The sequence below is a fragment of the Cibotium barometz genome, chromosome 60 (assembly GCF_041138505.1).
Source record: "Cibotium barometz isolate CiBa-2024 chromosome 60, ASM4113850v1, whole genome shotgun sequence".
NCBI lineage: Eukaryota > Viridiplantae > Streptophyta > Polypodiopsida > Cyatheales > Cibotiaceae > Cibotium > Cibotium barometz.
In genome coordinates this window covers 26,651,980-26,679,497 of record NC_141105.1, presented here as the reverse complement: position 1 = coordinate 26,679,497, position 27,518 = coordinate 26,651,980, and the positions used below count along the sequence as shown (strand labels likewise).

The window sequence follows — 27,518 nt, the reverse complement described above, 5'->3', positions numbered from 1 at the left end:
CATGGAAGGGTGGTTACCTTGTCCTGTGTGGACGGCGCCTGTGAACGGGCTAGTTGAATGTACAAGATGTAAGTTGGGAGATTTCATCCACTATGTTTGTGCACCAGCATATGTATGTGAGTTACACATGCATGGATGACTTGTTTTTGATGCCTGGACATTGCTTGGCATTTTGCCTGTGAATGTCCACGGGCACTGGGGACGCCTAGACAACCCGTGGATACGCGTGTGCACACCTGTTTGGGACTCATATGGTTTCCTTATGTGTTTTGCACGTGGTAAGTGTGCACACTTAACCTAATTTATTCATTATTTCATGTTACTAAGGTTTATTGGGTGCAGGGTTCACATTCACTTAAAGTGTGGGCGGACAAACTTAGAATTTTATAAGTGAGTTCACATGAGGGTGGACTATTTTTAATGAACCAAGGCCAAATATGAGAGATGGGCACCCGGGCACTCCCAAAAAGCTCCACGAGTTGCTATTCTGGGTGTGGGAGGGCCAAAGTGGGCAAGCCCTAACTTATAGAGCACTCATCTGGAAGTCATGGGCTGTTTTGGAGCTGTTTGGACAGGAAAAACAGCAAGTTTACTCATACGCATGATCTACAGGTGGAATACATGCGAAGCATAAGGGTCCCAGGGCTGGCCGGCTGCTATTTCTCTCTCTACAGGGCAGGCCGACTGCATCTACAGGGCTGCAGGCTGAACGATTTGGTTCCAGAAGCTTGCGCATAGCTGTTGGGACTGTTTTTGGGCTTCTCTGCTAAGAATAGGGCTTGGACGGAGTGAGCAGAGTCTCTACAGGAGCTGGCCGACTGTTGTAAGGGCCATTATTGGCTGTTTTTACAGGTTTGCAAGTGGTTTCTCGCGACGAAACTTGAGCAAACATGTCCCTAGACAAGTACCAGGCCTGGAGATGTGATCTGGTGGAACCTGTGGTGGGTGGCCAGTGAGCCAAAACCATGGCTGGTTACTTTTTGCAGGTTTGGAACAGCACTTTGTTAGAGGGTTGGTGACCGCTCTATCAAAGTACAGGAGTGGTTGGTGATCACTCTACCCTGGTTGGTGACGGAGGGTGTTCTACAGCAGCGGTTGGTGATCGCTCAACCTTGGTTGGTGACCGAGGGTGTTGCAACAAGAGTGGTTGGTGACCACTCAACCTTGGTTGGTGACCGAGGAGTTGCAGGTAATGTGTTAACCTATGTTTTCACAATTGGATAAATCTAGTGTCGGCTGGATGAGTGTGTACTCTCCGGGCACCCGCATCTTGTACATATAAATACTTCTGTTGGTAATAAAGATACCTCAGGGGGGAGCTGGCCCAACTTCATTCCCTCGCGCTGTGTCATGTGCAAGTTGGTTTATGTTTGCAGGATGTATATGCTCATGTAATGTTTCACAATGATGGTAATCATGTATATGCCAAGAATGGTTGATGTATGTATGTTGTTTTGGTAGTGAATTGGTTCCGTATACACGTGCCCGTGTGTGACAGCCTGCATACGAGTAAGTTCAGCCCTAAAGACTATGGACTCTTCTTCCTGCATCTTCTCTTTGCCACGGGACGGCTGTCCCACATATTCATGTTTCCTATTGTGCACAACATGAGTTTGCTCATCCTGTAAAGCATTGGAGGCATGCATTTCATTGTCCCTGCCTCTTGTGTTAGCATCTCCAACATTCATTGTATGGCTGTCCATAATGTTCTAAGTGTAGAGATAGCTAGTGTTCGCGATGATCATCTCTCATGATAGAAGTGAAAGAGAACCGTATGCTCTGATACCAATGTAACTTGGTTGAACACAATGCTAATCAATACACTTAAATACACTAAGATTTGATGGACACATGCTCAATACAAGAAGTAATTTGCTGAATTGACAAGAGACACACAATGAGCCGGAACGGCCGGCCCCTCCTTCAAATAAAGTATATTGATCTTGGGAGAATCAAGTACATAGTGTCATGGGCATTTCTGACCAGATTTCCATACCAATGCATATGAATACAGTATTGCAAACAAGTGGTTGTCAATGTAGACTTGCAACTCACACTACCCTCTCAAGTGCCCATGTTCCCTACCATCTACTCTCTATTGTTCCACCAACAAATGGTCGCAACAATATGCAAGAGAGCACATAGGACAAGAGAACACTACACAGGGTATGTGATCTTGTAATCCTGTTCCTCCCTCCTACTACTTGCTTCCATATTTAAGCATAAGCTTACCAATTGTAAGTAGAGTCGATGACAACGGAAGTCTTCACAATGGAAGTCCTTGGAGTGATGAGATCTTCAATTTGTCGCATTTCTTCACGACAAAAGTATTTAAGAGGATAAAGGAAACCTTGGGTCAACTTGAGAAAGGAGGGCTAAAATTAGAGGTTTTCAACAAAAAGACCAGAAATTACAACAATAAAGACAACTGTTTTGCTGAATTTCAATCATTGGGAGTGTGTAGGAGAGTGATTAGCACCCGGAAACACTCATGGAAGCTTGGGAAACACCTTAGCAAGCTTGGATATGGAGTTGGGAAGGAGAAAAGTGCAGAAAATACAGCCCAAATGCCCTCATGAAGGAGGCGCCTATCTCTAGAGAGAGGAGGAGGAGTGAGGTGGTGAGTTGTCCAGTGTAGACGGCAGGCAGGTGCTTTGTGGAGAAAGCTAGAGAGGACACATGGCTGGTTACTTCCTTTGTACAAAGGGGATAAGGTCTGGACGGTGGACATTGGGTTTTGTCCACCTCAGGACATCAGTGTGTGTGAACACCGAGCTGGTCATAATTCATAAGTGAGTTTTGGTCACCCAAAACATAATGAAGTGTGTACACACTCACTTATAAATTAGTGTTAACTCCTAAGGTTAGGTTTATGACCAATACTTACCACCTGTCACATGCCACATAACTATGTCAACAGACAGTTTCACACACGGTTTGCGGGCGGACGTCCCCTTACCTGCAACTACACATTGGTCAAGCAAGCACATAAAGATGCTATGCGATGCAACATTGGTATGGACAATCCCCGTTCATGAGAATATACCAGAATAGACATACTCCAAGTAAGTACACAAAGTACCAGACCCAATGGAACACCAATCCACCAGGCATTTCCGAGCATGTACACAGAGACACAAGTCCCAACGGAAAGCCAAGTCCACAATATCACATGAGTGGCATCAATCCCCGGCATATACAATTGCCATGGACACTAGTCCAATGTACATACATGATAAGAAAGCACGAGTGGACCAATTGGGTGGCCAAATGGTGACACTCACAGCGTGGCACAGAGGCGGGGGCGTAGTGGTGGCGCAGAGGTGGAGCTAGGCACTGCAGGGTGGCGCAGTCGGCAGAGCAACGGCAGAGATGGATGCTTATAGAAGCGGCTACCAGAAAAGATGGAGGAGCAGAGCGCTACTCGGTGGTGGAGAGAAAGATGATAATGATGAATCTCCACAAGTTCTTCTTTAAAAATCTCCAAGAGTACTTCTATGCATCTGCAAGATAGAACAAGCTCCTTATATACTTGATGAGGGTGCCTGCTTTTGACATCTTTTGCTTTATCTCTTTGCTTCTTCTTTTTTTTCTCCTTCAATATTATTAATAATGGCCAAAGTTCTTGATTTGCTTTTTGTAGCTTTAGGGTCTTGCTTTTTGGTCCTGGAGCTGCTTTTTGAAAAGATGGCTTTTAGCTTTTTGATCCAATTCGATGTCCTCTTTCCAATGGTGCCCTCAGCTTTTCAGTCAACATAGTTTAACTATTATGCTTTTTCTTGCTTTTTGACTAAGACTGGTGCTTTTTCCAGTGTCAGCTTTAGGAACCCTATAACCATGTGTCCATCAACCTATCCATGCGTCCAGGTATGAGTTCTATCATGTGAAAAAGAGCTTGGAGGGCCGAATAGCTACATATTTTGCGTGAAGACATCCAAGTTAGTAATAAAGATCAAGCACTCTAGCCCTAAGTTCTCATGCCTACATTCTCATACCATGAAAAAGCAGGTGTTTCAAGGTAACCAACATTCTCAAGAGTGGGACCCAAACCTTCTAAAGGAAATTCTACATGTCAACTTAGTCAAGATAACCACAACATTGACCCAGATCGTCACTTCTTGGATGCAAGTGATAAACCAATGCTTGGTCAAAGCAGACTTTGGTGCTGGCTCCCAGTTTGGCTTTTTGACCAACCATAGCCTTGAGGATAAGTGTGATCTTCTATATAACTAAGTCGACCTATACTCCCATGGATCCCCCAACCTATTCCTTTTTGTGATTGTGCTACAATAATGAACATGGATTGGGTCCACAAAGCTTGTGGGGGTTGTCCATTTCCTATGCACAGCATACTAATGATATCTGAATCATAAACCTTGTCACTACATTTAACCAATGGCTGTAGAGGATGGTGTTACAAGACGCGTTGATGATGAGGGTTACCTTTTCCATCTTCTTCCCACTCAGCAGCCCATTGAGAAACATACCTGAAGGTACTTTGAATATTGAAGCACCACCTCTGAAAAATCTCATGGGCTTGCAGCATAACAATTGTCTTACATGAAGACAATATGATGCGTGCTACTCATTCCCACCCCAATCAAGACTACCAATGCTTACACTTAAACCACAGATGCATGTGCCACTGTGGAAGCTTGGCCAAGCTGTAAAATTTGAATACCACCACAACTTCCAAGACCAACCTTGGATTAAAGCATCATAGTCCCAAGCAAGGCACATTGAATCATAGTGCAAGTTAGCCCAAAAAGAGTGACTATTTGCACCTCTATGCACCCCAACACAATTCCTTTCAAATTTAGGTCTCAGTTGAGGCTAAACCCTTTGATTATCCAATGCAAATTAGACATGATTAAGGCCTTATAGATTGTAGTAGGCGCCCCCTCCTTACCCTTGATAGCACAAATAGAATTCCTCCTTTGGGAGGTACACGATTGTAATTAATCGTCCTAGAATGAGTTTGTCCATTTTGGATTGGCCTCCTCCCACAAAATGGCCACAATGAACCTTGTTGACTAAGATTTAGTCAAAGCAAGGTCATGATGTATGTTGCTAGGAGCATAGTCACATAAAAATCCGTTTTGTCCCTACGAAACACGAAACGGACGAAACAGACAAAAGTTTCAAAACAAAACAAAACACAATTTCGCCCAAATTTGATATTTTAAATAAAAAATGTTTCCTTCTCCTCGTCTTCCTATTCCCCTCTTCACTTTCTTCTCCTCTCCATCTCAATTTTTATAAAATAACCTGTAAAGATAAAATGATGAAATAGACAAAACATTTCTTGCGACTATGTGAAACAATGCCCAAATTTGATTTCTTGGTAAATTACATTCAATTTCACACCCCATTGTTGAAATTTGTTTTGCCCATATTCGACTTCTTGGTCAATCCTAATTGTTGAAATTTCCTTGTATTCCACTAGCTCTTCAATTTCTCACTTTCTTCCAATTTATAAATCCCATTTTCATACTTCGGCCTCAACTACATCTACGTTCTCACCCAATTGTTGAAATTTCCAACAAATTTCTTCAATTTCTCACTTTCCCTTAAATTATAAATCCCAATTGCATACTTTCAAGCTCAAACGCATCTGACTTCACACCCAATTGTTGAAATTTCAAATTTGACTTGACAAGTGTCATTTCGAAACCTTTGTGTTTTGTACATAGAGATGAAAAGAAACGACAAAACGTTTCTTGTGACTATGCCTAGAAGCAGTTCAACAATTCCCAAAGCCACACAATCAACATTCTTATCCTCCCATATTGATCGTTGTTCTATTGTGGATGAGTAAATTATTGAGGTAAGTTGGCTACCTCATCCACAACGTTTTCACAATGCCCTTCATTCTCCTTACTCTGTAAAAAGCCTAACATTGTAGGCAAGATCTAATTCGTGGCTAAAGTGATGTGATATCATCATAAGTGAGAACAGAGACTACTACTGATGGTACAAAATGGTGCAAGCTTGTGGAAGGACAAGAAAGAATGTTCAGCTCCGGCCATGCCTATGTGACTAAAATAGGGGACCCGATGACTTCAGTTTCACAAGTATGTTACCTTTTTGAAGTAAACTTTTCTTTCTTACTTACTGATAAGGATTATATAATACAATAATTACTTCTCAAAAAGAAATGGAAAAATGCATGTCTATGGAGTCATAGCCCGGTGGTGAAGGGTTTCGCCTCTTGGGCTGGGAACCTTGGTTCGAAACCTACCACTCTACATCCACAGACACACAATAACTAACTAATACATATCAAAAAAGGAAAAATAATTGATGTAGCTCCATACTTGGAACCGAGTCGTATTTGAGCAGCCTTGTTCTTTTCCTTCAAATTTACCATCTTCTCATCAAGCTTCTTATTTACCTGAAAATCCATACATTGCCGATTGACTTTAACTTTGTCAAGCACAAAAAAACGTTGGCTCTATCTGGAGATCAACAGTTTGAGGAGCTTCAGTTCTTACTGCAGCAATATGGAGATGGCGTAACTCAACCCAGACGGGATCGTGCTCTTCAAGGAGAACCTCTTTTCGGTCTGTCCTGCCAGCACTTGTTGTAATCTGTGCATGAAGAGTCACAATTCTAAGTGTAAAGAGAAAATCCTAGAGAACAACTAAGTTCCAAAGATGTAAATAGCACTGAATGTTCAAAATTGAATACCTCATACACATACTTATTGCCTTCCATATTCAGCAGATCATGGCACATGGCATCATAAGTCCACTCATGTATAACAGGGGCAATCTGCCAATTACGCACACAGTTATGTAGTTCATCTACAACACATAATTCAACTTTATCCATATGCATTTGCGAATACAACTCAAATTTGTAGGACACACCGGGTCAATTGAGCGGTCAACAATCAAAAGCTCACAACTTTCTGTTGTTGGAAAATCCGACAACTTGCTTTTGTATCTTTGAAGACGATCCCAGAGAGCTGCTGCCAGCTTGGTTGGTACAAGATCCCGAAACGTTGTTGCAGTAGCTGCATCTACAGCTGCTGATCTGGCAGCCCGATACCTAACGACTGGAAACTCCTAAATTGATTTCAATGAACATTTCAACTAGTCAAAGCAAAACAGATTTGACCTGCACAAGCTGTCTTAACAAACAAATAATGAAATGAAACTCAAAAAGGAGACCCAACAAAAAGGTTCTTCCCGCACACACTGTCACTTACGTTCTACATGCTCAAAGGACCATCACTCTACACTGCACCAAAATTACACACAGCAGATGGTACGAGAGACTTTAGAGACAACACTTGTACAAACCAAAAATACTGTATTTACGCTACAGTGGGCAATGGCAAATACTGTTAAATGATCTCCTACAAATCCCAAGGAACAACCCAAGTCTCAGAAGACCTCTGCTAGAATGCTGGCTGCTTTGCAGTTCTGGGCTTAGTCACAGGCTGCTCTAAAACTGTGGAGAGAGGATCATTGTCTCCTTGGCAATGATGAAACTTCTTTTAGAAAGTGGGGAATGCTTCTTATTGGCCCCAAGCTTGCAAGTTGGCTGCTTTGAGGCTGGTCAGGCTCCAGGTCGAACGCTTCCTTTTTACTCATAAAATTGTCCACATTTTTACAACTACTACGGCTGAGCATTAAAACTTTGCCTACCTTGTTCCTGCCTGCTGCCCACATATGCTCCCCATACTTGCCCAAACTGTCTGCTCTTCACCCCGCTGCTGGCTAATTGGACATGTCCATCCTCAAGGGAAAATATGCTCCCCATACGTGCCCAAACTGTCTGCTCTTCACCCTGCTGCTGGCTGATTGGACCTGTCCACTGCCCCCAGGCAGCACCCAAGTTTCCTGTGCTATCTGCCCAGCGCCCATCACTGCTAGTTCTAGTCAACCCAGCATGGCTGTGGCCCCTGACAGTGTCTGGACGTTTCTCCTTCCTCAAAGGTCTTCGCGTTTATGCTGGCCACAGCCATGATGGGTTGACTAGAACCCAGGAACGAGAAGACCTGTAGGGAGAAACATCCAGCCACTGTGAGGAGCCTCAAAGGAAGGTGTGTTTTTGACACATGGAAGTCCCTCAATAATTTCCTTGTCATCATGGACCATCTGAAAGGGGAAAATCACCTTTCACGTCTTGTGTTATTGTGTAAACATATCATTATGCTGCTATGAAATTAGCTCTGAAACAATTGTACAACCAGTGATGCATGTTCCTAATAAGATTATGCTTTTAGCTATGGCTTTATGGGGAAGAGCTTGCTCTACCGATGATGATCATGTCATGTGCTCACAGTGTTTGAGTATTAGACATAAAGTGAGGGTGTTAGAGATAATGCCTAATTACTCTCAGTCATGCTATGAACTTGTCGTCATCCAATAAGAAGCATTGGGCTGATACAGAACATGCCATGCCTCTGGCCAGCATGCCACATCATCATGTCATGTCAACATGCCATATCAACACTTACTGTTGCATTGATGTGATGCAGGCAAAAGTCTTTAGTCTATGGTCAAAACTCAAGTGACCCCTTATATATTGATAACCCCATATGTTATGGCTATTTATAGCTATAGGATCCACTATATGAGTGGGAGACCTATGGTTGGGTGGTGAGCTTTAGCCCACTACACCTAGTTAGGACTAATCATGGATTTAGCTTGTGTTTAGGAGATCTCGCGTTGGGTTGGACCACGCAAACCCCTAACATTTGGTATTGGAGCACCCTAAACCAAGAGGCACGCGAGCACGAGACAAGGTTTGCGTATGTTCTTCATCATTGAAGGTGAGGGATTCACCAATTTGGCCTTGCCGGATTCTAGTTAACCATTTGTGGATGAGACTGATGCTAGTGATTACGCGATAGGTGATGCCTTATTCCACAAGGGAAAACTTGTGGCTTTTGAAAGCAAGAAGCTTGATGATGCACCGGTGAGGTATCATACTTGGGAGAAAGAGCTTTATGATGATATACATGCATTGAAAATTTGGAGACATTGTTGTCTTGACCGATCATGAGTCATGGAGTATTTATGTGATATACCTGAATTGATGGGAAGGAAGGCACAATGGGCAGAGTTAATGCAGAATTTTGAGACTAGACCCGAGGAGCAAAGAAGCATGGAGCAAAGGTGCATCATGTATCCTAGTGCTCCAAGTTTAGCAAGAGGTCATGTCATGTGCATCACATGTGTGAGTGCCACATGGACATGGGTCTTAATTGCAGCCGCCATTAGGCAAGATAAGGGACAAGCAGTTTTGATAGCCCAATAGGAGCCCAAGACATGGCCCAATGGTTGGGACACAAGTTGGGCACAGTATAACTGTCTATGGCATTTTGGAGGATGTTTTATGACCTGAAAATGGATAACCAAACTGGATACAACTTGATGTGATCCCTATATAAAGGAGTTCAAAGGTCATTCTTGGCGTTCAGGGGCAGTTTCTGGAGATACGTCTTTCAACCCAACAACACGAAATCTGGGTCACCCGATTGCAATTCTTTAAGCATTTTCTCAAGAGGACAGCAGAATCAATAGTACAACCTTCTGGTATCCATGCAGTTAAGTTTGCACAGCATGCACGATTCAGATCTACGTTTGCCATTGCATAAACTTATTCATTGCAAAATACAGTAGTTTAGGTCTATGGTCTTCTCTCCTATGCATTTGCTTTCTTGATTAGTGTTAATCCATGCTTTTCTTGGCATTAATCCTATGGTCTTCTCTCCTGTCTTGATTAGTTTTAATCTGTGTTTTTTCTTGGCATTAATCATTGTTTAACTGTACTGCTGTTAGCACGTATGTTGCATTTTAATTAGAAAATTCTGAAGAAGAGAATCTTACGGACTTTAACATAACATTACACCGCAACATCAAGTACATTTGGGCCTTCTGAAAAATAAAATGATGCACATTATTTAAATGTTATTTCAACTAAAACGTCCTTGTGAGTTGTTGGAAAAATGGTCCACGTATGAAGTTTGAGAAGTAGAAGTAGGCGAGCCTTAATGACCCATCAACAATGAGTAGAAAGGGTTATCATGAGTTCTGGAATGAAACTAAAATTCTCCAAGAGAGAGCCTGAAGCTTGCACATGGTCCCCCAACAACAAAGTCGAATATATTTTCATTTCGTCATACCCATTTTCCCATTTTGGCATTTGTCTATCATTCCCATTAATAAAGGACAAAATTTGCAGTGTGATGCTTTTTTGACTTCACAAGGGCCAATGTACCATCACAAACAAAGATTTTTCAGATTCAAATTTTCCTTTCCTGTTTCATATGCATAAGCACAAGTGTCCCATTACTTTCCCCCAACACGAGGACTTTACTGCAACAATTGAATGCCCAAATGTGCTATTTTTTCTACATACTCAGTGCTTGTTAAACTGAATATATCTCGTGAACGCTTAATGTGAACAAGAATCTAATAATCTTTTCCACAAACCTTAAGTGATGCAAAGACAGTGCCAAGTCGTGTGGCAATTGTATCAAGACAAGAATCATAGTCACGACTACCCTCGCTGTGCTCTCCAAATAATTGCTCCAAAGCTCTCCCATTATCAGTTGAAAATGCCTGCAAAGATGTAATTTACTATCACTCCCCCTAAATATTGAACTTTGGCGGCAACAATAACCATGAACCAGGTTGGCAAAACAGCTCAATCCAACATCATCCTGTTACCTCCTAAGTTCTCCTAGCATCTCTATGCTTTTACATATTGTAACTATAGAGCTGAGTGGGTGCACGTATCTCACCTGTGAATCGATTGTGAGGTACTCCAAATTCACCTGCATAAATCCATTCCCATCAATAAGTTTCTTATAAATTGAAGAATTCTAAAATTCATCTCCTCTAGTTCTTAAAAAGTTTGTAAAACTCAATTGCATAAAATAGCAAGAAAACTCGTAGCTGCTTAGGCATAAAAGTGTACCTCTTTGAGGTGAGCAATTCGAGAGAAAACAGACCCGTCACTTTTGATGCTTTGCAGTAAATCCAGAGCTAATGGAGAGCTAAAGAACACATGGGCCCTGAAGCAAAGGATACACCAGACAAGAGAGTTTAGTTACTATAAGCAGCTCAATCTTTCTGTAAATGGAATATTCAAGTCTCAAACCCTCAATAGTAAAAAACATGAACTTCTTATTACTTGAGGAGATTGAGCATGTATAACGAGTAACCTTACTTTTTGTACAGAGGAGTCTTTCCGGACAAGTCCATCTTGAGCTTCTGTACACTACAGGAGTTGGCACAAATTCACATGGTCAGTTTTAAAGACTATTCTAAGCAAGCTATATGTCTGCAATCCTTCCAGCACACTAGTATTAGATTCCAACAAAGAGCACATGGTTGGAGGTCGCATCAAGGTGAACATAGCAGATGTCCATGAAATGTACATGTTTAAGTTATTAACTTTGAGAATACCTTTCTGAACACAGCTAATGAATGCCATTATAATCATAAATGGGAAAACTGCACTCAATCACAACTCACGATAACACGAAACTGGATTGACGGGATTGAAGATAAGGCTGCCCCCTCTCTTGTTGCTAGGGTGGTTAAAGGCAATAAATACATCCGATCCCCATGCATTCTTCATGTGTGTAGACATAATGGGCTAATACTAGAGAACCCCAAAAAGAGAGGGGAAATGGCCACACAGTGAAGCCTGAGCATGGTACTTTTTCTATAAAAATTATACCCCCCGTGAGCATGGCATGGGTTGTGCGTTAAAGGGGATGCATCATTCACCAGTCATAGGAGCAGGGGCAGGAACCAGTATGGCAGCTGACAACAATGATGGAAAGGGCAAGGCAACCAATGAATAAAGGGACAAGTCCGCCTCAAAGCAATGGAATTGCAACCTTTTTTCTAGGAAATCTCAAGCTATTTAATGCTTGCAACACAAGTTCAAGTTTTGCATGACCTTATAACTTATGAGTCTGTTTTTTTGGTAGCTGGATGATGTGGAGCACCATGTCAAATAACCTCATAGCTTATAATGACTTCAACTATCTTAGTGCTGTCCCCCTACAAGTGAAAAACGTGGGAGTACGAGTTACAAGGTCCCTTCCTTTGGTACATTATGCATACTTATGTTTATCATACTTGATTGCATTCCCCACTTTGCTGTTGTTTTCCTTCAAGAAACTTATGCCAGTGCAAAGTTAAAAGTATTATAGTCTACTCGCAAAGCTTCACACCATCAACTTCAGCACCAATAGCATGGAGCACATGCCACCACATCCCTTCATGCAAGAGGTGCTAGCTAATCAAAATTACACTGACAAAGCAAAGCAATCATGATGCACCTGTCCAGAGGTGAAAAGCAGACTCAGCCATATAATGACAGCTGGCACATATCAGAAAAAAAAAACAGAAATCTGATTTACATCGGCAGCTTGGAGAAAGCGTAGTCAATGAAACATGTTTCGTACAAGCTGAAGCGTGCAATACATTTGAAATATCACACCCCCCCCCCCCTCCTTCTTTCTTTTTTAAGTAAGGGCTTCACATTTCAAACATTTTCTTTCCCATTTTTTCAGAGAGAGAATCAAAAAAAATCATGCCAGCTCATCCAGCATCACTCACCTGAGCATGCTGATTTTTGCACCAAAAGTTAAAACTGCCCGTACAGGCGTTCTTGGGGCTTATGGACCCTAATTGCAAGGATAGTAGCATCAATTTTGGCTGATTTGACCTGAATTTTTAAGAAAATTCAGATTTTTGAAATTTAGGATTTTTTCCCAGGCTGCCCTATTTATCCCCCTTTCTCCACATTTGCTTGTCGTTTAATGTATTTTGTGTATGCTCTATAATTCTAAATGTTCAGAGCCAAATTTGGGAAATGTATAACAAAACTTTTATGAAACATTTCAAACAGAGGAAAGAGAAAACTATAGAAAGGCACGTAAAATTCCTACTTAAAGGTCGCACTTTCACAGAGTATTACCCTATTACATAAAAAGTTCTTATTTGTTCCACCAGGTCCAGCAGTACGCTACTGGGCTGCCAAATGGGCCTTGATATTTCCGCAGACCTACAGATTGCCCCTCTCCATTTGAGCATCCAGAGGAAGCTCCTTTACGGGAGCAAACCTACACTATCACTGGCAGGGAGCGTGGTGATGGCCAACCAGGTTCTGTTGGCCACAATGTGATACATTACCTCTCGCTGGGCTTTTCACCAATCATGCATTGGACAGATCCAGGGATTGATCCAAAAATTTTTGCAGTCGCATGGTGATGGACACTGCACGGATGAAGGTGGCTTGGCACGTGCTCATACAGCCTTGAGTTTGGACCGGGGGGGCCTGGGCAGCGAGAGGGCTTGATTTGATTGATCAAGCAGTACAGAGGAGAGCCCTCTTGTTCAAGTTGATTGCGCTCGGTCTCCAGCCAGACGATCATCCCTTGGAAGGACCTCTCAATTAGCTGTATCTCTTTGCGGCTTCCCACTCGGAGGGGGGCCTTGGATGCCAGTATTAGATGGATCTTCTCTAAGGCTCCTATGCGCGGCTTAGGACCCTCTTTTAAAGATCGATTTGCCATGTGCTGAGCAACGGGACCGACATCCCCTTGCTGACCCCGACTTCTGCATCCCTTCTCGCCACTTGGCGGGTGCCCATCTCATTTCTCCTAGGGTCACCTCTACAAGGGCCGGCCTAGCCTTTGGGTACTTGGTGAGGTTTCGGTCACCAAGGCGAGGGCCGGCCTAAACTTCAAGCCATAGTTGCATCCGTACGTACGTACTGTTCCATCAGGTACATTTTTATGTACAGTACGGAACAATACCGTACTAATCCATACAATACGTGGCGGTTTTTTTATTTAAAAAATTGGCCCCCAAAAAAAAACGAAGGCCGCCACCTCAGCCGACTTAGGCAAACTTTACCCTATATAAACTAAGGCTCAACGCAAGCGAAAGTAACGCACGCCACCTGGGAATTCTGCCGCCTGCGAATTTGCGAAATTCGATTCTAGAAGCCTTCGACCGTCGCTGCTCATCGACAGCGAAATCTCACAGGCTACAAAACTTGCCACCGTTCAGCTCTCTCTCTCTCTCTCTCCCTCTCTTACGACCTTGTGTTTTTCTCTGGACAACGAGCAGGTGGGCACGTGCATAGGATGGACAATGTGAAAGGCATCAGTTTGGATATGAAAAGGACAACGAGCAAGTGGGCACGGGCATAGGATGGACAATGTGAAAGGCATCAGGAAACCCATACGTGTGGCCAACCCAAGTGTGAAAGGGACAAAAGAGGATTTTAAAGTTTATAAAATTTAAAATATTATTTTTATGGAAGTATGCGTTTTTGCTATCTGCTTTTGGCTTTTTGGAGAAAGCGAATCGCATCTTTATAAAAAGGTGAAGGGTGGCGGATTCCCAAGGTGGTGTGGTGGCGCATCATCTTGGCGATCGCAGCCTACATGTACTCTCTCACGTGGGCTGGCTACAGGAGCATGGTGGCGTGTGGCGCTTCTCTTGGTTTTTGGCAAGAAGCGTTGTGCGCTGGGCTGGACTGCAGGGAGCATCGGGCGACCCTCTGCAACATGGAGCAGTCCATATACACATGGCGGCTGCGTGTGTGGAAGCAGTCAGGCAGGAGACACTCTGCAGCATGGAGCTGGCGGGCTGTGTGTGTGGAAGCAGCCAGGCGGGGCGAGATGCAGGAGGGGAAATGCCCACAGGTTTGGTGCAGGGGATGGGCGCACAGCTGCAAACCAGCTGGGTGCTGGCAGGCATGGAGCAGGCCACATGTTGGTGGCGGCTGCATGTGTGGAAGCAACCAGGCGGGCGGTTTTTCTACAGCGTGGAACAGGCCACCATCCTCATCATCACCTTCGCTCCCCCTTTTCGCATGCACGTGGGCTGTTGGAGGAGGCGCTGCTGCTCTCGACCGCTGTTGTGGAGGCTCTATATGGACTATTGATGCTCCTGCTGCTATTCGACAGTGCTACTGTTTCAAACCAGAGAGGGGGGGGGGGGGGGGCGGTGGTAGTGGCCTTATTCCCCAAACCTTTTTGGTATAGGAGAATAGAGATAGGCTTTTTCTCTCTCTCTCTCTCTCATCATGGATTGCAGGCTCTGATTGGGATACAGAGGATCAAGCTAAGATGCACAGGATGATGTTCTTGGAAGAGATGTGTTGTTACTCTTCGTCATGGACTGATGTGTACTCAAGGATTGCTTGACACGTCCTCTATCTTTCTCTTTGGGTTTTGGCAACCAAGCTTGGATGGTATATCTATCATGGAAACAGGACATTGGTTTTTCAAGAGGAAATAGGCCTATGGTTTATGGGATACATGTCTTTGGTTTATCGCATACAAGTCTTTGGTTTCATGTGGAAAGCATGTCTTTGGATTCATGTGAACAGGTTGTAGTTTCTCGAGGTTACATGCAAGCTGTGGCTACAGGGAAGGACATATGTTTTGGTACAACCCTATTCCTGTTTGGGAAAGGGTTTGAGGGATCCATGGTAGATATGGAGAAGACCTTTGGAAGCAGGGAGGTGTTGTACAGGTGTGCCTTCTCCCTTGGTGCCTCCTTCAGCTCACCTTCTTCAAGAGAGATAGAGAGAGACCCACGTTGACTGCTTCCACATATGCAGTCACCTGGCGTAGAGGACCTCCCGTCTGACACTCGTCTCGTTGCCCAATTGTCTGCAGAGAAATTCCTGCTTGACGCCTGCCTGGCTGCCCATTGCCGGTTGCCCATAGATGTAGTTGCCTGGTCGCTTTTTACTTGGTAGTAGCCCATGCTCGACCACCTAATCACCTGCCTGGCTTCCCATGCGCAGCAGCGCCCTGCTGTAGGCCATGTGCATCAGCACCTTGTCAGCGCCCAGCAGTAGCACCCGACGGCAGCAGCAATAGCACTCGGCGGCGACGACGGCGGCAATGGCAACGGCAACCGGCGACAACGGCGCCGGTAGCGGCGGCGGTACCTAGCGGCAACAGCGACTGCGGCGGTACATGGCGGCAACAGTAGTACCTAGCAGTGGCAGCGACGGCGACGACGGCGGTACCCGACGACGGCGACAGCTCTGCACCCGGCTGCGGTTCTGTACCCGGCGGCAGCGGCTCTACCCGACGACGGTGGCTATACCCGACGGCGGCAGCGGCTGTACCCGACGGTGGTGGCTGTACCCGACGGTGGCAGCGGCTATATCCGGTGGCGGCGGCTCTGTACCCAGCGGCGACGCCTGTACCCGATAGCAACGGCTCTGTACAACCTGATGGTGGCGGCAGCAGTACCTGATGGTGACAGTCCCGTACCTGGCGACGACACCAGCTCCCCATGCGTAGCGTCCCTGTACAGCAACTCCATGTAGACCATCGGCCACCCTGACGATCCATACAGCAATCTCCCACGGCTTCACCACCACCCTGCTCCTTCGAATCTCCGCCACCTTCCCTTATATAAAGAAAGGATGCGTTTTTCAAAAAACGCCAAAAAGCAAAGTATTAAAAACGCATGGTTTTCAAATAATTTTAAAAAAAATTAATCATCAAAGGTTTTAAAAACCTTATAACTTTTTTAAGTTCCTTTTCGTCACCTTTCACACTTGCCTCCTGTGCCCGTGCCCGTGCCCGTGCCCGTGCCTACCTGCTCGTTGTCCAAAGGGAAAAACACAGGGTCGTAACATTCTCTCTCTCCACTGTCCAACCTGCGCCTCCTCGTCGCCTGTACCTGCCTCCCCACTTGCAGCTGGCCACCTATGGGGGCCACCACCTGAAGACCAGAATCAGTACTAGAAAGGGGACCCCTTCAGTCCAACATGGACAGCTTGCAGGAAACAAGGACTAGAGGTGAGAAGGAGAGGAAATACAGCTCGATTTGGGCAAGCACACAGAAGATCGGCGACCCCCATATCAAAACATGCCTAACCACCATGAGAGAAGTATGCAAAATGCAGGATACGGACATTGGGCACCTACAAAAGAAGCTCGAGGAGAACAAGGATAGTGATGACCTTATGCGTGGGTTCCGTGCCTCCATGCAAGAGGAGATGGACAGATGGAAGGCAGACATGCAGGTACACATGGCAACTCAGCTAAGCAAGATGCAGGAGGAAATGGTCCAAATGTTGGACGCAAAAACCAGCCACCATGCCTCACTAATCACAGAGCTGGAGACCCAAGTCGCCACCCTTAAAAGTGGAAAATGAGATCTTGAGGGCACGTACTCAATTCGAAGAAGGAGAAATTCAGCCATCCCTCAATGATGAGCTGAATACACTTAGAGAGCAAATGAAGACCCTCCAGGAACAAGAGGAGAAGAAGGCAAATGAGGCAACCACATGAGTCCAGATGATTAAAAAGACACAGAAACAAGTGGAAGAAGCGGGCAGCTGAATTGAGGTTGCCAAGAAGGAATGGAACCCACCATCATCCCCAAACATCATCGATGACACACTCAAAAAGGAGAAAAGAAAGAAGATTAGGGCATGGAATGTGAGAGTGGTGGGATAGAAGGAAGGAGCCTCGCCGAAAGAAGACGCCATAGCACTATGCAGAAAGATGGAAATCCCTGATACCCCCTTCGTCGAGGTATGGAGGGTGGGCAAAGACACCACCAAGGAACACACTCAAGTTTGTGGGGTTGGAGACAAGGCAAGCATTCCTTACCAAAAGGCGGGCACTAAACGGAGAAAAGACTTACCTTGAAGATGATCTCACACTAGCACAAGTGGCACACAAGAGGGAGTGCATGCCACGCATCTTGGATGCATGGAAGGCAGGGAAATGGGCAGTGTATAGAGATGGGAGAGTGATCATCACCGAGCGCCGTGCCCAATGACGGTGCGAGACCTATGAGACCAAGGCTCACCAAGCTAGGGATTGTGGTTTGGAACTACAATGGCGCCTTGAGGATTGATGCAGGTCTGTTCCAAGAGACAATTAGAGGGAGAGACTTGGTCTTATACACAAAGAAAAGACACATTAGTGCTAGGGGAGTTGGCTTCCAAAGGTGAGAGGATACAGATGGGAGTCTGTTCACCGCCCACCACAGCCACGCATAGTGGGGGGTACCGGGGGGTCGGGAGGGGTGGCTCTACTATACAAGGAGGAGCTTCAGCATGTGATACAGGTGGTCGGGCGGGATAAGGCTGCAAGGTTTTTGTGGGTGAGGATCCAAACAGAGAGGGCCCGAGACATCTACCTTGCAGTGTGCTACTTTGCATCCTCCACTTCTAAATATGCCACCCATGGAGAATCCTCGTACCTGCCCCTTTATGATGACATTATGAAGCCTTCCAGTCTAGGGGACATCCTCCTGGCTGGAGACTTCAATGCCCGCACCACATGTGCACAGGTACCCTTCTTTGAGACACATGATCCCATGTACCAGGAGATTAACACGGTGGGTACAAATCTGGAGCGGGCATCACAGGATAGAGCAGCCCGCACAGACTATGGAGAGTATCTCCTAGCCCTCGGCGGGGCTCATAGGCTAGCCATTTATAATGGCCTAGCAGATGGCCTGGATTCAACTCCTTCACCTCCTACCACTTCGGACATGGAGCCAATACAGTGGACTATCTAGTGGGATCCCTCTCTCTGATCCCACTCATTCCGGAGTTTACCATCTCGCCTCGCCCCATCGGTGTTGCAGCCAACCATGCATACCTGCCCTTCTCCCTCACATGCCGATACACCACCCAACCACCTGCTTTTCCCCATCACCGCCACCCAAGATACCACTTCACCAGAGAGACCTCTTCCAGTTATAGTTCTCACCCACGTCCGCATCTCTATGGTTACAATGGCCACTGCCCAAGTTCGACCGTGGGAGCCCAAGATGGCAGGCACCAGCCAGCCAGGGGAGCTCATCAGCAGCTTAGCAGCTTGGCACATCTGGTGTGTGCTCACTGCAGCGAGACCATTGATGGAGTGACTACCCCACCTTGAAGACCATCCAAGCCATATGGGTGGATCTCATTCACACTGAGAGGGCGCTTCAAGTGCTTGACCAGTGAGCTGAAGCGCATGATACGCAGAGGAGGTGAGAGGCTTCAGGAAGGACGGAGGAGTTTCCTGGCAATATAGAACTGACTGCTTTTTTGCAGTGTTTGTACTTTGCTACTCTGGCAAGCTTGTTCTTTAACTATTGAAAGGATCTTCTCTTGGAAAAAAAATGCTTAATTGTTTGCCATCTTGTCAATGCTTCGAGCAAAACTTTCAAAAACTCATGGAATCCTCCATAGGCTATCTAAGCCCTCAAAACAACTATCTGTCATATGAGTTTATTTCCTTAAGACCATTTGAAACTCAATTAGAACCTTAAAACCTTGAACTTTACAAAGAACCACCCCTTTGACTAGGCTTAGTAACAACAAAAATAGACAAAAATCCAAATGTGTGCACATCAAAGCTAACATAAAGATAAAAGTACCAGCGCAAACAACATAACCACACACATTGAAAATACAAAAATTAAGTCATTAAGAGGAGTACCTTTCTCTTTTAGGTTGAATGAAATACACGGCCTCCAAAGCTGGAAGTGGTTGTCTACGCTTATTTAAGTCCTCCACCACTACAATTACAACACCAATTTACATTAGGCGCTCCTAGTACCGTACTTTTCCTCATAGTTGTTTCAGTTTCAGTTAGTTGTTTAGCTGTTTTTAGCTTTCCTTACTCAGACATTGTATCAGATCCACCAATTGTTGTAACCTTTTTGGTCTCATAGGTCATTTTGGCCTTCTGAAGACGTTAATATATCATTTCATTTCTTTTTCTTTTTCTTTTTTTTTCCGTGAAATGGTGTTTTATATTATATGTAAAATGTACATCAGCCACATGGCTCACACAGAACCTATGGCCCCAAACAAAACCCCCACAAAAGATCCTCTAAAGGATCATGACCATGCAAACCTGTACACTAATAAGAAAGCCTCCTAGCCAAATAAGCATCCCAGATAGAAGCATCAAAGATGAGCCAGCCGAGCCGCCGTAGACCATAAGGAAATAACATCTGCATCCAGTAGAGCTGAGCTGAGAGAAGAGAAGAAAACTGCCAAAGCAGCAAACCGCGGATACGTAGAATGTGCCCATGTATTCCAGACAAGGAATCAAAAATGAACCCATTCCGTGTAGTCCAAATATGCCAAAGTCCTGTCCATCTAAGGAAATGGAATATCACAAGGTGGCTGTCTGAAGTAATGACTTGAGGACAAATCCCAAATATCCACTGATGAGCCGAAACAGTAGACCTCTCTACTGCCTCCCAAACGCGAGAGACAAAAGACCAAATCTGACGGGCCACTGGACAACTCATGAACAGATGCATAACTGTTTCAGTGCATGTCGTGCAGAAGAAGCAAGAGGCCAGTGTAATTTTACGACGGCTCAGCTGATCCCGTGTAGGTAACCCTCCCACCAACATCCTCCAAATGAAAACCTTACCTTGGTAAGGGAGTTTAATGCCAAGAAAGGAGAATATGCGATAAAATGTGTGATGAGCGAATACGGACAGGATGAGCCGCATTGACAATGTCCCACCATGAAGCCTGCACACGTGTCCGCCCATGTGACAATCCCTCCAACTCAATCAAGTCACGAGCCATGAAAACCCAAGGCTGCTCTTGCAAACACATATCCTGAAAAAGCGCCCACCTACGCGCCACCATATGCAAGCGGACATCCAGTAAAGCAGCCCCACCCATTCTTTTGGACGTCGTAATGTGATTCCAAGCTATCCATGTTTGACCCATAATATTTCCTTGCCTCTTCCACAGCATAAACCGAATGGGAGCAACCAAACGGATGAGAGATTTGTGCGTCCAAGGTAGCAAAGGTAAAAAATAGGAAATCATGCTAAGCATAATAACCTGAGCTACCTTAACCCTCACATGCATAGGCCACCCTTGAGCTTTCCAATACACAAATTTATCTGAGATCCGAGCAGAAATCCAAGCAAGAAGCGCTTGGGGGTCCACATCCACACCCACCGGATATCCAAGATGACGAACAATGTCTCCTGTATGCACCACACGGCCTTGCCACCCTAATGCCTCAAGATCAAATTCCGTGCATACAATGAGGACTGATTTTGATGAATTTATTTTCAGCCCAAAAATCCAAGCAAGAAGCGCTTGGGGGTCCACATCCACACCCACCGGATATCCAAGATGACGAACAATGTCTCCTGTATGCACCACACGGCCTTGCCACCCTAATGCCTCAAGATCAAATTCCGTGCATACAATGAGGGCTGATTTTGATGAATTTATTTTCAGCCCAGAAGCCAATGCAAAATTATTCCAAGCTTCCATTGCTCGATCTATATTGGCTTTTTCGGCCCTGAGAAACATAAAAGTATCATCCGCAAGGGCTTGAGCAACCAATTGCTTGCCATGAGGGAGATGCAAACCAACCACTTCACCATGCGATGCCATAGCATCTGGGCGAGATAACATAGGATGAGTGGCAATGGCAAAGAAAAGAGGGCTAAGAGGACAGCCCTGCCAGAGAGAACAGGTGAGAGAAATACCATCCGAAAGTCCTCCATTGAGCATAATCCGCGTGATAGAGCCAGAGCCAAGTAAATGCACCAAATTAGCCAATCATTTCATTTCTCTCTCTCTCTCTCTCTCTCTCTCTCTCTCTCTCTCTCTCTCTCTCTCATACAAGTATAGTGGTTTATGCATTGGGCTCCCGATCAAGAGATCTTGAGTTCATGTCCCACTCCCCCCACTGCAGTACCGTCACACATGGATCATTTGCAGTCCACTGGCTTGGCTAGGGCGTGACCTCCTCCTCCTCCCTCATAGACTCTTTGGGCCTTTTGAAGACACTTAGTATAACTCTCTTTCCTTCTCGAGGGAAGAGGGGGAAGTATTATGCAAACAGAAGGGTATTAGTGGGATACCCTACATGGATGCATGGAGGCCAAGGAAAAACCCAACAAAGAGAGGCCCTTGCTTCTCAAGTTTAAGGACGTGGAATCTCCGCTAGTCGGATACTCTACATGGATGCATGGAGGCCAAGGAAAAACCCAACAAAGAGAGGCCCTTGCTTCTCAAGTTTAAGGGCATGGAATCTCCGCTAGCCTTCTTGCCAAAGTGGAACACTCTCCGCTTGACAAGATATACCTTCACGATGACCTCACACCAATACACGTGGAGCAAAGGAAAGTTGGGATGGCTATAGTCATGGAGGCATGTTGTAACTCAAGCACGCGGCTTCTACACTCAACTATTCATGCGAATTAAACACTTATGGAAGGCCACAGCCACATTTCACACAAAATTGTAAAAGAGATATACTTAAGCCACACAATGCTACGGCCAAAATGGGCCAACCACCCTTGGAATATTTTCTTAGCAAGGAGTATTTCATATAGTACAAGCCCAGGGGCCTCCTTTTCTCCCTACCAAGAGAAAGGCTAGATAATGCAAAATATAATGTCCAATGTAATAAATACATCTGGGCATATGCCCAAAAGCACCAAACACTCCTGAAGAAATTCCAACACCCGTGTGGGTATTGATCTTCCATGTAGCACAAGCTTTCATAAACAACATAAAATTCAGTTGGATCCATAAGCATAGTATACACCGTAAATACCTATGAGTACATGTATGAGTGTACAGCCGAAACTCTTGCAGATGCAGCCCACAGCTGGATCAGGACAAATTAGCCGGTAATCAATAATTCAGCCAGCAATATTGGATTAGGAAGTGGGGACCTTATACCTAGACAGTTTACAGGCGGCTATATTATGGCCTGGACGAGAAACAGAGGTTATGGACATGGTGGCATTGGGGAAATTCAATGTATTTGTATAAGTGTGTGAACTAGGCCTTATATAGATAATAGAGCAGTTCTATGTGAGAACAACCGCTAGTATGTATGGGTTCTTTGTACGTGGGAACAACTCCTAAAGGACTTATGTACTTGCAAAGATGTAGTCTCTCGTGCATTTGGGTTTATTAGTTTAGGTTTAATCATTATTAAAGCCTTTCATGCTTTCTTGGTTTTCTGTGCACTCCCGCCATGATCCAATCTCTGAAGTCAATATTTAGTATCAGAGCTTTGCGCGCTCATCTCTTCCTGTGTGCCATCACCCTCACGCCTTCTGTTGGTGTCTACAGCGACCCGTCAATGGGCTCCACTCCCATCACGCCCGTTCTCCCCTTTCGCTTCTTCTGGAGTCCCACCTGGTGATTTTGCACCGCCGCCCTTACATGTCCAATCGGCCTCGCCCTTCGTTATCTGCCATGCCACCCTGCAAAGCCAAAACCGCCACCTTGTGCCTACCGAGTTGGGCGGCGAAAGTGGAGACACCCGCCCACCCGCCCACCCGCCCACCCCCCCCCCGGGCGGTGGCATCACCTACTCCGCTCTACCCAGGCTGTCTGCGTACCAGGCCCTGCTTCCATTTCAGTGCGCTCGCGCTCCTCCCTGGCGGCTCCTTTTCGTGCCCAGGCCAAGCCTCTATTCTGACCGGCTCACCCTTCCACGTGTCAGCCTCTGTGCATGGCCCTGCAGAGCTCTTGTTCTTGAAGGAGCGCCTGTTTGCAGTTCCCTGACCACATGTCTGCACCTATGCTCTGAGAAAGCTTGTCTGTGGGCTTGCATGCGCTCTTGCTTCCAATCACCCCTTTGCACCTGGCCTGCAGCACTTGTTCCTACCCAGCTGTCCTTATCTCCATCTCCTCATGAAGCTCTCTTCACCCTTTCTGCTTGCATTCGACACTTCCCTGTCACATCAGTAGGGGTCACTGGTCAGTACAAAGAATGCTACAGAGAGTGCCCTGGCATGGTGCCCCGTCCACCTCGTGTTCTTGGCATAGCACCTCACCATTGCTTGCAATCGAGAAGGAGAGCTCAAGTCAAAAGGTGATCTTGCAGGTTCTTGCTCTGTTGGTGAAGCACACTGGCTCCTGTACTCTCGCCACAGTTCAGCATAGCAGCCTTGTCAATCTATCTGGTTCTATTGCAGTCCCATCAACCTACTGCATCTCCCAACAGTTTGAGGTAATAGGAAGCAACCAGTCTTGATTTGAGGCTCCAGTTCTTGTTTAGATCTAGATCTCGTACCTCTACCAACTAGTTGGCTCTAGAATCTCATCATTCTTGTACACGGGTCTCATAAATTCAGCTGGAGATCCTTGTCCTGTACTACTGCTAGTATTGTTGCTGCTTTTGAGGTTAGGCTTCTTAGGCTCTTGTGATTCAATTGGGTCTTAGGCTTATCTAGTAGTTGATGTCTGGTCTATACACACATTCCAGGATCACGCCGTTTATTTCCCTTGCTTGTGATGGAGCAAGAAAGTCATCCACTTTATTTTTCAACATCTCCATCATCCCTCGCCACTCTTCTACGAAGTTCTAGTTCCGGGAGGGCTCTATGCATGGTCTCATCCTCACCTACAACACATTCAAAGTTTGGTGCAAAAGAAAAATCATGTTTGAGGCTACTTTTGGAGATTGCTTGTGTGGCTTGACATCCAGTAGCTCCCATCATTCCATCAGCTCCCATCATTCCGTCAGCTCTAGATTGGGCCTGTATAGGCTATCTTCGGCTCATACCTCCTTTTTCATTGAGGGAGGGTTTGTTGGGGAAATTCAATGTAAAAGGAGTATTTGTATAAGTGTGTGAGCTAGGCCTTAATAAAGTGGTTCCTATGTGTGAACAACCACTGGTATGTTCATTGTGTGGGTTCTTTGTACGTAGGAAGAACCCCTTGAGGATTTAGGTACTTGCAAAGATGAAGTCTCTCGTGTATCTAGCTTTACTAGTTTAGGTTTAATCATTATTAAAGTTTTTCATGCTTTCTTGATTTTCTGCGCACTCCCGTCATGATCCAGTCTCTGAAGTTAGACTAAAGGTTAAACCTTTAGTTGATCAAATTTCTTGCTTTTGTGAGGATTTGGACCTATCACATAAAATCCTTTGTGGATGAGAAAGGTCTTATGTAGTCCTAGAGATTCAATCACTTGCGCCCTAATAGGACAACTAGGAGAACTCCTTGATTGGATCTCTATAACTCCAAGGCTTGTTGTATGGCCTAGGAAATCTCCCTGCATTGTTGCGATTCCACTAACCAGTGACATGAGGAAGCTTTTGTGCAAAGCTTGCCTTGAGTTCACACCCAACTTGGTGGGATGAAGAGTAGCTTGAACCAGTTTGTCTGTGACACTTGGTTTCATAAGACAGGCTACTTACGCTTCACATTTGGAGACAAAGCAAAATCCAGAAGTGCTTGTCGCCTTCATTATGGATTGCTCTAGAAATTCGAGATGACTCATGGAGTCAGGCCTTTTATGCCAAGATTTAAATGTAGCTTTTCACCTGTGCTCTGATACCATATTGGTTTCCATGGTGCCAGGATCACAGAGAGACATGGAGGTGGATATGAAAGCTCAACCCATGGTGATGATGGTGATGGACAGAGATGTGGAGAGAGAGAGAGAGAGAGAGAGAGAGAGAGAGAGAGAGAGAGAGATGTAGCACTCAAGCAAGAGATTGCAAGCAACACAATGATTGTATTATGATTGATAAAACAGCCACCATGTACAATGCTTTTACAGGCACAAGGGCTTTATCTTGACTCTTAATAAGAGGGTGTTCACACCAACTAAGGATGACCAAACTCCATACTAACTCCAAAATACCCAGCAACTATAGATTTAGTGGTAGATGCTCAGCTACCAGGTAAGTTTCCTTACCCGCAAGGAAGATGATGGAGGAGGAGCTGGACAAGCAATTAGAGGAGTTCTTACAAAGTGGATTCATTCAGCAGTATCACTCTTCTTTAGATATTCCTATCTTCATCGTCAAGAAGAAAGACAGGTCTTCTTTACTGTGTTGATTACTGCACATTGAACAAATTACAGTCGAGTAAGTTTCTGATGCTGATATCTTTGAGTGGTTAGAGGAGGCCAAAGGTTTCTCTAAGACTGTATCTTAAGAGTGGCTACTATCAGATTAGAAAGGTGGAAAAAGAAGTCTTAAGGGCAAATATAGCTTGATATGAGCAGGCCATAGGCAAGTTCATAGAGAGTAGAGATTCTAAGAGGAGGTCCACAGTACTACTAGGATCGAATACTCCACATAAACCACAGCCGTCCAGAGGGAGGATATGCATCGGTAGCACACCTACAGCCACAATGTTTCCAGGCACGCTTTCAGCAGGTCCAGGCTAAGACCCTTCACATCAAGCCAGTAGCAGGGTCTTTAATCAAACAAGTTCCAAATTGATATAGGAGAAGAGGTAGATACAACATAGAAGAATTGCCAACTAGGGATATGCTTAGTATGTGACAAGCGCAAAGCAGCGCTCCATTCAAGTCATTGAGTATGAGGGGTCAGAGTTGTGTAGCATAAGACCTGGAAACAGATACAAACTCAGGAGACATACTAATCAGACACTTTTCAGATCCTTTTTCCATAGCACAGGTCAGTGCACAGCCAGAGACACATGGTGAGGACCAGAAAACTTGCCTTAAAACAGCATATCAAGGAGCTCAAAAGAACCAAAGAACAAAAAAAAAACCATTGCTAGTGGGTGCAATCACGCTCTGAATCGGATAGCTAACCATGCTTAACTTCATTGAGGTGTAGCCAGGTTCTAAACCCTAAAAACTGTTCACATCAAATCTATCTTCCTGTGTTTTGTGCTTATCCTAACAAGGCAGGCTGAATCCTCACTGTGATATTTTAAAATGCCATAAGAAAGCAAAGTAGCACATACAATGCCATACTTCAACTCAAGCATACATTGGTGTAAGGAGTACTAAAAAAAAGCATGCCAATGCATTACATGAGATGCCTTCATCCGTTATGTCTGCCATCTTGCAAGAATAAGACATCACCTTGACTGTCACCTCATCCATAATAAGTACCTGCAGAAAAATAAAAAGATCCTTAAAAAATCAACATAACAACAACCTGCATTCCCCAATCACAAAGCCACCTCATAACCGATGACTCACGAAGCCATCAGAACACATCAACAATATGGAGAGAGAGAGAGAGAGAAAGAACAAAAGAAAGTTATATTAAACGACTTCAAAAGACCCAACGGGCCTATGAGACCAAAAGTGGTACAAAAGTTCCATGTGGATTGAAAAGAATAACAAAACTGAAAATATAAAATAGATAGACTAGCTGTATGTCTCTCATCATCAGCATGAGCACGGAGGGCATGTGAGTACATTTGGAAAGGTGTGTGTGCATATACAGGGTTATTTGGATCATGAGAACTTTTTGGTTGCACCCCTCAATGTATGTGATGTGTTGCTTGGTAAGCTGTGGCATCATCCTCTCGAGCACCAAAAGGAATATAAAACGAACAGGATCACTTTTATGCACAAAAGGGCCATATACATGTTATTGGTGCCGGCAAAGAGAAGGATTCTATCCTAGTTGTATCACACATCCAAATTAATAAAGTCATGACAATGTAGAAAATGGTGATGTACATGTGGACAATCTCACGCAACATAGGCTGAATTTTCTAAATGGTTTTAGAGACTGTTTTAAAGATACCTTGCC

The 27,518-nt window shown here is 44.9% G+C and overlaps 1 protein-coding gene across 1 annotated transcript in view; it reads right to left on the bottom strand.

Moving 5' to 3' along the window:
* LOC147605181 (SNARE-interacting protein KEULE-like) overlaps positions 1–27,518 on the bottom strand; it is a 61,932-nt gene that overhangs the window by 17,737 nt on the left and 16,677 nt on the right. The window contains exons 3-12 of the mRNA XM_086793754.1: positions 26,785–26,866; positions 19,469–19,547; positions 11,191–11,241; positions 10,939–11,035; positions 10,763–10,795; positions 10,452–10,580; positions 6,873–7,070; positions 6,691–6,774; positions 6,495–6,590; positions 6,318–6,394 (exon numbers count right to left, since the gene is read on the bottom strand). Of these exons, the coding sequence (XP_086649880.1) occupies positions 6,318–6,394; positions 6,495–6,590; positions 6,691–6,774; positions 6,873–7,070; positions 10,452–10,580; positions 10,763–10,795; positions 10,939–11,035; positions 11,191–11,241; positions 19,469–19,547; positions 26,785–26,866 (926 nt within the window). The remainder of the gene's footprint in view (positions 1–6,317; positions 6,395–6,494; positions 6,591–6,690; positions 6,775–6,872; positions 7,071–10,451; positions 10,581–10,762; positions 10,796–10,938; positions 11,036–11,190; positions 11,242–19,468; positions 19,548–26,784; positions 26,867–27,518) is intronic.